The sequence below is a fragment of the Temnothorax americanus genome, unplaced genomic scaffold, assembly GCF_048541705.1.
Source record: "Temnothorax americanus isolate GAGA-0224 unplaced genomic scaffold, ASM4854170v1 Scaffold20, whole genome shotgun sequence".
In the NCBI taxonomy this organism is placed as follows: Eukaryota; Metazoa; Arthropoda; class Insecta; order Hymenoptera; family Formicidae; genus Temnothorax; species Temnothorax americanus.
The window spans coordinates 42,501-54,099 of record NW_027509339.1 but is presented as its reverse complement, the minus strand read 5'-3'; the positions used below and the strand labels follow the sequence as shown (position 1 = coordinate 54,099).

The 11,599-nt window shown below is 40.8% G+C and overlaps 1 protein-coding gene across 2 annotated transcripts in view; it reads right to left on the bottom strand.

Moving 5' to 3' along the window:
* Positions 1–1,744: 1,744 nt before the first annotated feature.
* LOC143897554 (nuclear receptor subfamily 2 group E member 1) overlaps positions 1,745–11,599 on the bottom strand; it is a 22,763-nt gene continuing 12,908 nt past the window's right edge. The window contains exons 2-8 of one of the 2 annotated variants that reach the window (XM_077406358.1): positions 8,322–8,463; positions 8,027–8,142; positions 6,355–6,540; positions 6,163–6,276; positions 5,856–6,022; positions 5,406–5,652; positions 1,745–3,921 (exon numbers count right to left, since the gene is read on the bottom strand). In XM_077406358.1, the coding sequence (XP_077262484.1) occupies positions 3,692–3,921; positions 5,406–5,652; positions 5,856–6,022; positions 6,163–6,276; positions 6,355–6,540; positions 8,027–8,142; positions 8,322–8,463 (1,202 nt within the window). In that variant the 3' untranslated portion in view covers positions 1,745–3,691. The remainder of the gene's footprint in view (positions 3,922–5,405; positions 5,653–5,855; positions 6,023–6,162; positions 6,277–6,354; positions 6,541–8,026; positions 8,143–8,321; positions 8,464–11,599) is intronic. The other variant, XM_077406359.1, reaches the window with a different exon arrangement.

Sequence of the window (11,599 nt, the reverse complement as noted above, 5' to 3'; positions counted from 1 at the left end):
AAACGAACGTTGGTTTGTAACTAATAATAATAACGATATGTTTTAATGAGGAGATCAATAACGGAAAAAATAATTGATGTACCAATAATTGAAATAGTCATTAATTAATGACTTCGCTAGTTACCGTTGATTTTACCATTACAAAGGTGCGATTTCATGGGCGTCAGTTGACGCGCGTCAAGACGATTTTGTGACGTCATGTTGTTTCTGCGTCGACGCTGAGAAGTTCAGATTTCCCAACTTCTAGCGTCAACTGGCATCTTTATACGCGAGTTCCAAAAATTGACGCATGAAAACCTTTTTCATCGCGCGTCAGAATATCGGCGTCATTATACTAATCTAACTTACCCGAACTTGATTTCGAGCGTCAACTGACGCCCATGAAAAAGCACCTGTTTAGGAGACATAACGTCACATTTCTCTTATTGTTTTGATTATTCCGGTCGATAACGATCGGAGGGAAGCGAGGTGAAGCGAGAATCGAGTTGAAGCACGCGCGTAAGCGAGCATTGGCAAACGAGAACGAGAACAATTCCTCACATAAACGAAAAGAAAAAAGAAAGAAAATTGCAATTATCAGAAAAAAATAGAGAAAGTAAGAGAGAGAGAGAGAGAGTGTGTGTGTGTGAGAGAAAGAGTGAGAGTGTAATGGATGAACGAGAAAATAACGGGCATACGCAGGTGAATCAGGTTTAATTGGAAATCAATTGTGTAACTCTAATGAACATGAATTTTGAATGTAAGCGCGTTAAAAAAATATTAAGGAGAACAGTATAGAAAATATGTAACACGTATATGATAAAGAGCGACCGGCAGATCACGGAAGAGAGCAGGTAACTCACGAGTAGATTTCGAAGAGAGATCTCTTCTTTCTCTTCTTTTTTTATTGTTTGTTCGTTTGTTCATTAAGTAATATCCGTTTAGATACTAAAAACGATGGAAAAAATATTCGAGCGAAACGACCGAGCGAGTCGAGCAAAAATGAGGGAGAGATGCATTTGAAACTTTGAACGGTTTACGATAATGTCGAATTTTTCTAAAGAGAAGAAATTTCAATTTTCGAGCAAGAATTACTTTAAAATTTTCTAAAAATCTTTACAAAATTTTATAATTCAATGGACATTTGAGATATTTGAGAAATTGTTTGAGCACACCGCCAGTTCAAGTGTACTTCCCTCCTGTTGGAAATCATGGTCGAGAATTTCTCGATCCCGTCGCTCGGTCGGGCGTTTTCGTCTTCTTCCAGCTACCGCTTGCTATCAGTAATCTTAACTGTCCGAGAATGGTTACACACGAACGAGAATCGCGACGCGCGATTCGGCAGACGGAGATAACCGTACTGACGAAATAATGCGAATGTGAGCCTCGAAAATCTTTCCGTCACGAAATGCTCCCATCGATAATTAACGTCCATCCGAAAATCCTTCTATCTGTAAACGCATACACACGTAGATACAACGCAATGTACGGACACACATGTACACACACGCGTGCGCGCGCGCGCAGCTTCTTCGTATGAAAACTTTTCCACTTTTCCACGTTTTTTTCCTTTCTCGAACTCTGTTCCACTGTTTCCCTGCAATGTCTCCTTTCTTTCAGTCCACGCGCAAGAATGAGAAAGGAATTCATACGCAACTACACTTACAATCGAAACGACTTTTCCCACTCCGCTGAACAACCGGCCGATCGTATTTTCAGATAATATAGCGAGCAGTTCTTTCTTTCGGGAATGCATTCACGAGGACAAGGAAGTAATGAGAAATCGATGTGTAATGAGTTTATGTGTAACGTTCAATTGAGGATTGTATGTAATTGTATATATATAAGTACAATGCAGTTCGTGAGTTAAGATACATTCTCCTTTTTCTACCATGAGAGAAAAATAAATTATTCTAGTTAATAAAAAAAAAATAGTGCGTGTATGTCGTCCCCTCGCCATCATCTTTCCATATTAATTATACTAACGATTTCCAGCATGTTTTAATGCATTAATTATTTTTACTTGCATAAAGAAAATGTATAAGATCTTTCAGCTGAAATGTCAAATTAGTCGTGAAAAAGTGCGCTGGTAAAACATTTTCTGCAGAATTCCGTTTTATGATACAATAATTCTGTTATTTTATTTATGTGTTTCATTTATCTCTTCTTACTGTTTAAAAAATCATTTATTTCTCTAAGAACCTATAATAGAACTTGCAACATGAACAAAGAATTTTTATAGTATATTTCATCATAAGTTTTTCATCGTAACATGATTTGAATTACATAGAAAAATTGCATTAGCCAAGCGCTTTTTATATAAAGAAAAATCATTTTGAGGGAAAGAAAAGTGTATGTCTTTTCTGAAGGGATTTATTCCAGTTTAATTACTACGGAGAACAATTTTTGAAAATGATGCGACAGACATCAATAGCGACCAACTCGCGATTAATCTTCGGTCGCTCTGGCGCAAAGAATTAATACTATACAGAGATAACATTATAGCGAGAGTAACGCTGGAAATGACGACAATCGTTTTTCGCTTCAGATATATCCGACTAGTGGCACGAAGAACGGAATGAACGAGACCATTAATCGATTAATTAAGTAATTACACGAATACACGTTTGTGCCGCTTTAATATGCATTACATTATCTAATTTACGATACGCTACGGTCGCGTCGGTAAAGTTACTTATATCTATAATAGGACAGGTATGTATGTACATATGTATCCACTTAAGGTGCATAAATATTACATTGCGCAAAGCCCATTTGTATATAAGTATAATACCACATAAACACACGGAAAGAATTGATGCCATTGAATAGCGCCATAATTCTGTCCATCGCGAATCGATATTTCGACGAGCGAAACTGTCGCTGCGTCACGAAATCTCGTATATACGTTTCCCTTCTGCTGTCATTTTATCACCGTTTTACGCATTTTATCGGCACGGCCAACGCGGTCGTATCATAATTCGATAAGCTAGCTGGCAACAAGAATTATCTTTATCGCTTATTGCTTATCTGTCCCATTCACAATTATTAGTCTACTAGAATAGTGTATTTAGAATATTCTGGACGTCACTAATCAGCTTAAAATTGGCTTTTCCGGAATTTTCACTATATAAAGTAACACAAGGGACTATTTAGTCAATCGTAGTTAACTAAAGTTAAATAAAGTTATCTTAGAAGGGAGCAAGAAATCTACTGGACTAGATTCAATATCCTTTTAAGTGATCGATATCCGCGGTGACAGAATCGTAGATATAGGACACTTCTGTCCTTCTATCTCCGTGTCAACACCATAGACTGTTCCAATAATCATATCAACGATAATAATTACATACGCCATTCACGTTCACACTCTATAACAATCTTCAATATCTAAAACAATCAACCTCATTACGTGACTTACACGACGTCAAAATCGATCACGATATTTATGTGTTTTAACGTTAATTATTTTTAAGGAAAGTAAATTATACATATATATTTAGAGGTCGATGTCGAAAATAAATCGATTTTGCACGTAGACGCGCATTTCTTTCATAGACAAATCTTTTACGACGCAAAAGTATATTTCAATTTTATCTCGGCATGATCATCCCTCGGTCTGAATATTTCGCCATCGCCGATAAAGGGGTGTCGGTAAAACGTATACACGGCACAGATATCCCAAGAGCAAGGGGTGCATTCGTGCCAGCAGTTAGGTAGGCCTTAGGGCGCCGACCATGTCGCCCAACAGTCGCTCCACGCTGACATCGCCGACCGTCGGCTTGAACAGCAGCTCGTGCAGGGTAGCACGGCAGAGTGCACGCGCCGGTGGTAAAAGCAGCAGCAATCGACCCACCCTGCGCGCATCCCTTTCGCAGAACACCGCTACAGTCTGCTCCTGCAACGCCGCCACTCGTCCCGGCTCGCAGAGATTTCGCGACTCTATGATCGGAAAATATGTCAAAGAAAGTTAAAACGTCAAAAAAATTGTGAAATACTTAAATAAAGCAAAAGTCGCTTTTTGCCAACCTTTTCATGAAACAAGCAGAATTTATGGGTAGACTTCCGAAAACGGCCCCCCTCCGATTTCGATGAAACTTTGTGAAAAGCTTCGTTTTGGGTTAAAATGAAAGCCCTTAAAAGGAATTTTGGCGACTCCTATGATAAAGCCATTTTTTTAGATAAAATGATAAAAAATATAGGAAAATCTTCGTAATTCTACAGGATGTTATAAATTGAATATATACTGTTTGTATTTAATGATTTAATGTTTTTATTATATACTTACAGCAGAATACATAAATAATATGCTTTGTAATATATTACACTTTCTACGCGAACCGAGGTTCACGCACACCCCCCCGTGCTTTCGGGGGAGGTGCGGTAGTCCCGAAATAGTTCACGCATACACTTTCCACGCGAACCGGAGATTCACGCACACCCTCCCCGTGCTTTCGGGGGAGGTGCGGTAGTACCGAAATAGTTCACGCATACACTTTCCACGCGAACCGAGGTTCACGCACACCCCCCCGTGCTTTCGGGGGAAGTGCGGTAGTACCGAAATAGTTCACGCATACACTTTCCACGCGAACCGAGGTTCACGCACACCCCCCCCCCGTGCTTTCGGGGGAGGTGCGGTAGTCCCGAAATAGTTCATGCATACACTTTCCACGTGAACCGAGGTTCACGCACACCCCCCCGTGCTTTCGGGGGAGGTGCGGTAGTCCCGAAATAGTTCACGCATACACTTTCCACGCGAACCGAGGTTCACGCACACCCCCCCCCCCGTGCTTTCGGGGGAGGTGCGGTAGTACCGAAATAGTTCACGCATGTACTTTGTAAGGCACACTATATATGTGTCTAGTTTAAAAGATGTGGAGCTCCCCGCAGGGGGGCGGAACCTACTGCCCCCACGCATACACTTTTCACGCGAAACGAGATATCACATAAGTTCGTGGCGCGCTTTACAAGCTTGTTTATATATATACATACTAGCTTCTGACCTTGATTATTTAAATACAAACAGTATATATTCAATTTATAACATCCTGTAGAATTATGAAGATTTTCCTATATTTTTTATCATTTTATCTAAAAAAATGGCTTTATCATAGGAGTCGCCAAAATTCCTTTTAAGGGCTTTCATTTTGACCCAAAACAAAGCTTTTCACAAAGTTTCATCGAAATCGGAGGGGGGCCGTTTTCGGAAGTTTATCCGAATTTATATATGAAAAACGAAAAGCAACTGAACAACTACGCGATCGATGAGGATTATAAAATTCGAGAATATTATTACAAATATGACGTTGCAATATACGTAGAATTTAGAGTTATGCCTGAAAATTCAGATGATTAAAGCAAGGAAAAAAGAAAGGAACGAATCGTTTAAAAGGAAGAGATCGAAAGTTTTGATCTAACTTGCTCACCCGCCTTAAAGAGGACTATGGCCTTCAAGCAGGCGTACTCCGAATGATCCACCCTCAACGCGGCGCACTTCGCTAAAAGTTCCCTCAGCCTCCTCGCTTTATCAAGGAGAACTTCCCTCCGCTCTATCGGCAGATCCACGGGCACCAGGGTGGTCTCATCCACGGGAAAGTTCCACTGCGCGGCCGTCAGCACGAACAACTCGCTCCAAGACTCCTCCAGAAGGATGGTTTGGTCTCTGTAAGGAAGCTTGCAAGAAAGGACAACAGCATGATTATCTTTTTTAACTTTTGCGAGTACGAAGGACTATTTTGCGATCTTAACTCAAATTCTATTTAATTTTGTACAAATTTTCATTTTACGTGTTATTTTATATAATTATCTGTTCTATTTTACTTTTACGATAGAAATATCTTTAAGTTGGTTTAACGGAAGACTTGATTAGAGCTTACTTGCAGAAAGGAATGTATACTCCTCGCCCATCGCACGGCGAAGAAAAGTAACTTCGCCGCGAACTCGTAGATATTTTCGGTCGGCAGGAGAGATAAGCTGTGCATGGCGTATTCCGATGAGACGGAAGTGATAACCGGCGGCGCTAAGCGAGTGCTCATTAGTTCCTCTACAACAAATATACAATCTGCTTGAATAACTTACATGCGCGGTAAAAAGAAATACTAATTTTACGTTCCGAGATCGCAACTTGCGAGTCACAAATCAACAGCGAACCTTTAAATTATTTATCACAACTAATTTTTATACCTTTCGATTCGATTCTGACATCGACAGTTGCCGCTTCCTCGGAGCTGGTAACTTCGTCTTCCTTGGCGGTGGTCATAGACAAAGATTCCGGAGACGGTCGTGGCAGAAAATGCGCTGCCAAGATAACATACAATATTTTATCGCGGAAAGAATAAATATATCGACTCATTGATCTTTATATCTATTGCTTACCGACGGACGGGGTGAATGTTGGTACCGTGGGTTTGAAGGGGAACAATGCGGGATATAGAAGTGGATGGTAGGTGCTGCTTGCAGGATGATAGACGTTAGGGATGCCCGTGTAAAGCCCCGAAGAAGTTCTCCTCGCCGCTGCAACAAGAGAAGACGTGCTCCTCGGTGCTCTCTCGTGTTGTACAGCTAAAAACGACGACGTCGTTAAAATTCCGTCTCTAATCGGAAAGTTCTGTACCATCATATATATTTGGATAGTGTATAATCGCGTTATATTAGTTAAATTAATTTTTAATTCAGTTTAATGAATAGTATATGCTCATTAAGTTCTCTTTTAAATATCTAATAAAGTAATAATTATTATTATATTAATTTAAGATTAATAGATAATAAAATTATAACTCGGTACAATTAAAATAGATAATAATTACGACTCCGTACAATTGCGTGTTCGTTTTCGCATCACGAGGGAGGAAGAAAGAGGCACAAGGAGTGCAGCGGCCCTTTAATGGCACCCTCCCGCCTCTCTCCTCGCTAATTGATATCTCAGCAATCAAGTGTTTGGATTATCGCTCGACGCATAAGGGGGCCGGAGGTGTTTACAAAAGCTGTGAACGCCAGGCTGCTTCTGACACCGCTCGCCACCGGATCCTACCATTCGGTAAGCAGAAGTATAGAGTTTCATGTGGATGTGTGAGATGTGAGATGGCAAAGTGTGGACACTTCGCTTTTTCCAGGCAGCCAGGCAGCCAGGCAGTCTCCCTTCCGCCGCGAGCGCGTCACCGTGCATTGTAATATTCAACTCGCGGCACTTTGCGGATATATTTTATTCTACGGAGCGCATCTAAAAGCTCCGCGTTGTGTTGGAACGCAGCTTTTGCGTATCAATACGGAATATGAGGCTTATCCTGCACGTAGAGCGGAATAGAGCATTCCTAATATCTACACGAATAATAAAATTTATTTCAATTGTCTTGCCTTGTCGAACAGATTGAAGAACGTCGTTTTTAAGAAGATAATTAATAAATGTTTTATTTCTTTATCTTCGACGGAGATTCCTTCGTCGTTTTTCTTATACGCAATATCAAATTGACGAGTATACCTATCTTATTTAGCATATTTCCGAGATTAGCAACTTAGAAATTGTGATTTACCCGCGAAGACTTGTAAGTCGTTTCGAAAATATAACACAAGAAAATACGCGGTGATTTCGCGCTGTAATCGAACGCTGAAACACTTTGAGAAGTTAAAATCTCGATCTGTCAGGTGCCAGGAAGTTCTGCGACTGTCAGAAAATATAGAATATACATCTCTCGCTTATAGCCACACTCCTATAGCTGGATATTTCCGTGCAAACATGTCGAGTGCCGCTCGGTGGCCTTAAAAATCGGGAGATATATCACAATGTACATTTCTTTCGTTTCTTTAACAAATGAGGTGTCAATGGACAAACACACGCATTATTATTAGAAGCGGATTTATGCACAACGGTCAGTAAGATTAGGCAAGCGCTCGGGACTGGTATATTTAAGGATCCGTCGCGATATTATAGAGCTGATTGTGAGATGTAGTGTTAGATATATGTATGTTGACGCGAATGATCTCTGCAATTGCCCCGCGAACATAAATGGCCGATAGCTTCGGAACTCTATTAATCGCCGACAGAACGTACCGTCTCGCTTCATGTTGACCTGAAGACACTTCGTGAAACGGCAGGCCTGGCACTGATTGCGCCGCGATACATCAACGATGCAGCGCCCGTTCTCCTTGCACACGTAATCCAGATTCCTGCGCACACGCAATTTCAAAGGCTTCCTTTTACGAGCCGCTAAGAAAAATCTCCCGGGGGAAAGAAAAACAGCGCGGCGCACAATTACAACAAAAATAAACGGCAGAGCAATTAACAAATCTGTGGGATGAGATCACGCTTGCAGAGATTGTTTATAATCAGGCGAGAAGTCAATTACCTCGCGTACCTGCGGATAGACCGCTTGAAGAATCCCCGACATCCGTCGCAACTCGGCACGCCGTAATGCTTCCCAGAGGCCTTGTCCCCGCAGACTTTACACAGCGTTTCCCCGCGTCCGTTTTCCTCCATGTCCGACGAACCTGTTTGCAATAAAAGTCGACTTCTTGGAAGACATAGATATTACGTTTGACGCTTAATTCTAAATTATGAAGTAGAACATTTCACATATATTTTACAGGAATCAAAGAGACGACTCGCTGTATATCTAGTTAATCTATAAGCTATCAAGCAAAGGACCCCGCACCCAAAAGAGGGGAATTTGGTTCTCGGCCAAATTTGCTAAAACTATAGTATGTTATTCTTTATGACCTCCTGATCAAAAGTCTCAACGGACATAAAGTCCAAAAATCAATGGTTTTCGAGATACTGTGCTTCAAAAGTTCGATTTTTAGCTTTTTGCATGTAATCAAGTGAATATACGAAATCGGGTTTACGATCGTAATATACGCGTAACTGTAAACATGTGAACGCAGATGTGTATGTGCCGGTAGTATTGAATTGACAAGTATACTGATTTTGAAAATCAGCTATTGTTTATAACTTACAAGCGACACAATTAGTGCCCGCACTTAGCGCAATCCAGGACCAACCACGAGGAGGTGGCGAGCATACTGGTCCCTTTGTGTGTGTGTGCGTGCGTGTGTGTGTGTGTGTGTGTGAGTGTGAGTGTGCGTGTGTGCGTGCGTGTGTGTGTGCGTGTGCGTGTGCGTGTGCGTGTGCGTGTGCGTGTGCGTGTGCGTGTGCGTGTGCGTGTGCGTGCGTGCGTGTGCGAGCGTGCATGCGTGTGTGTGTGTGTGTGAGTGTGTGTGTGTGTGTGTGTGTGTGTGTCAGCAGAGATAAGGACCCCACGGTTCGTCACTCCCGCGGTAGTTAACGACTCCAAACCTTCTCTGCTGTGTGCGTGCGTACGTGCGTGCGTGCGTGCGTGCGTGTGCGTGTGCGTGTGCGTGTGCGTGTGCGTGTGTGCGCGCGCGCGCGTGTGTGTGTGTGTGTGTGTGTGTATGTGTGTGTGTGTGTGTGTGTACGCGCGTAAACGTGCGCGTTTAATAAATCGTTACTTATATCTTCTGTTATGAAATGTTTTATCCATTTTTTATTCTATGCCATGGTTAGGATCTTGCTGGTGAGGTCTATGGGCAGCATCTTGAACAGATTGCAATAGTTGTGTTGAAGGATATTTAATACGCTGTTGGTGTCGTGCGTACCCCAAAAACCAAAGAACACTTGCAACATGCGCACATGTCCCCAGTGTTCGAGCACCTGCTTGACATGTACAATAGTAACCTGTTATTGGTTCTACGTCATCGTTATCATTATCAATATTATCATCCTCCATTTCATTATACGAAATCCAGAGTTGGTGTTTAGTTGCATTACGGTAACGCAAATATACTCTAACTCTAATCAATGATGGCTTATCAAAGTGAACATCGATTTGAAACTCTTCCTGCTCATCTCGTTGGAGTTTATCTTGAACGTAAGACGGAGCTAAATTCACTTGATAAGTGCCAACTGTCAATTTTCGTAAATAGTCTAAGGTAAGCAGGGGGAAGTTACGGACATGCTGGTGATTGAGACGATTCCAGTTAGCTCTCAAAACTCTTAGATTTTCTGCATCCACACGCTCTTGTACAACATTTACTTGCCTTGATTATTGTAAAAGTTCTCTTGCTAACTCTGCATTTGCTTCTTCCATACGAATAGGCGGGTGGTATTTATTAATAATAGCACAAGCAATTCGTAAAAAGTCCCCAAGATTTTTTGTGTGAATTATTTGAATGACGTTAGCAAAAAACTTAAAAATTGATTTTAAATGTCCGTTACGAGCTTCGACTACCCACCTTGTCTTTGTTACTATTCGAGATTCATTAGCTTGTTCCGTAGTAAACTGACGTTGACCTCGTTCAAGAAGACAAGGCATCCTATGTGTGATTCCCATAGCTTCAAGCAGTGGTATCGCATCTCTGTAACCTCGATCTACTATGAAAATGTCCCCATTTTGAAACCATTCTCTCATTCCTTGCATATCTTGTTCGAATTCATTTCGAAGCATTTGAGCATCGTTATTGCTCGCATCTGAAAAATATGGTCCATGAATAGCTAATATATAACCATCGGGGGCAACAACCAAGGCAGGTTTGAGTAAATGATAACCCTTATGTACAGAGTAAGATTGCCGTAACGGGCGGAAGTTTGAACTTTTTTGAATTCGTAAATAAAACCATCAATGTAAGCTAGCGCCTTTCGGTTTTCTGGCTGTGGATTATATAATTCATTTGAAAAGTCTGTACAATGTCTCACTATATAATCTTCTCTAGTTATTGCAGCGAATCCAATATTTGATGGAACGAATAGTTGCATTAGAGAGATTCGCACAGTAGCGACAGCTAAGCTCACATTTTGTCTGCTTTTATAATGAAAGATTACTTTTAAAAAGTCATCTGATAAACCTTGTCGTAGCTTACATAAGAATGTCATGAGATCTTTTTTTGTTATATTTCTGTTATGACCTGCTGAATGAACAGGAACACAGTATGTGAATAAATCCTGGAACTGTTCCTTTGTAATAGGACTGATGCATTGGAACGCATCATCTTCGAAATCATTCTCATTTTGATAAACTCTTGTATTGTTCACAGCATTTCGAAGTTCATCTAAAAACAATTGCATCTGATCTCCTCTTATTGAATATGGTCTATTGACAAACTGCAAAGCAGGTAAAAGCAATGGTAGAATGAATCCTCGATCATTCAAATGCTGTGCACAAGACTTGGTTATTTCTGAAATATAAATATTTCTTTTAACAAATACATCAACCCTACATGCGATGGATAATCTGTGCAGATTAACTGCAGCATTACAAAATAAACAAGTTCTATTTTGAGTTTGTCTTAAAACATTAAGTTTAAAGCAGTAAGGATCACGTTCAAGGGCGGTTATTTCCGCCTATGATCAAACGATTGCAATTTAAACACAATCGTGTTCTGTCTGTGATATCGAGAGGATTTTGTCCTAATGCATCACGTCTAGTGATAGCGATTTCTCGTTTGTGTGCATTTTCCTCGTCATCAATACGAGCCATCTGTTGACGACCGAATGCATGACCACAAACGTAACACTGTAAGCGATTCTGAGCCATCATTGATTTTATTATTTAATCAATTAAGAAAATATCGAAGAATCTACTTAAGCCGAGGATTCTGTTACGTGGTCAAT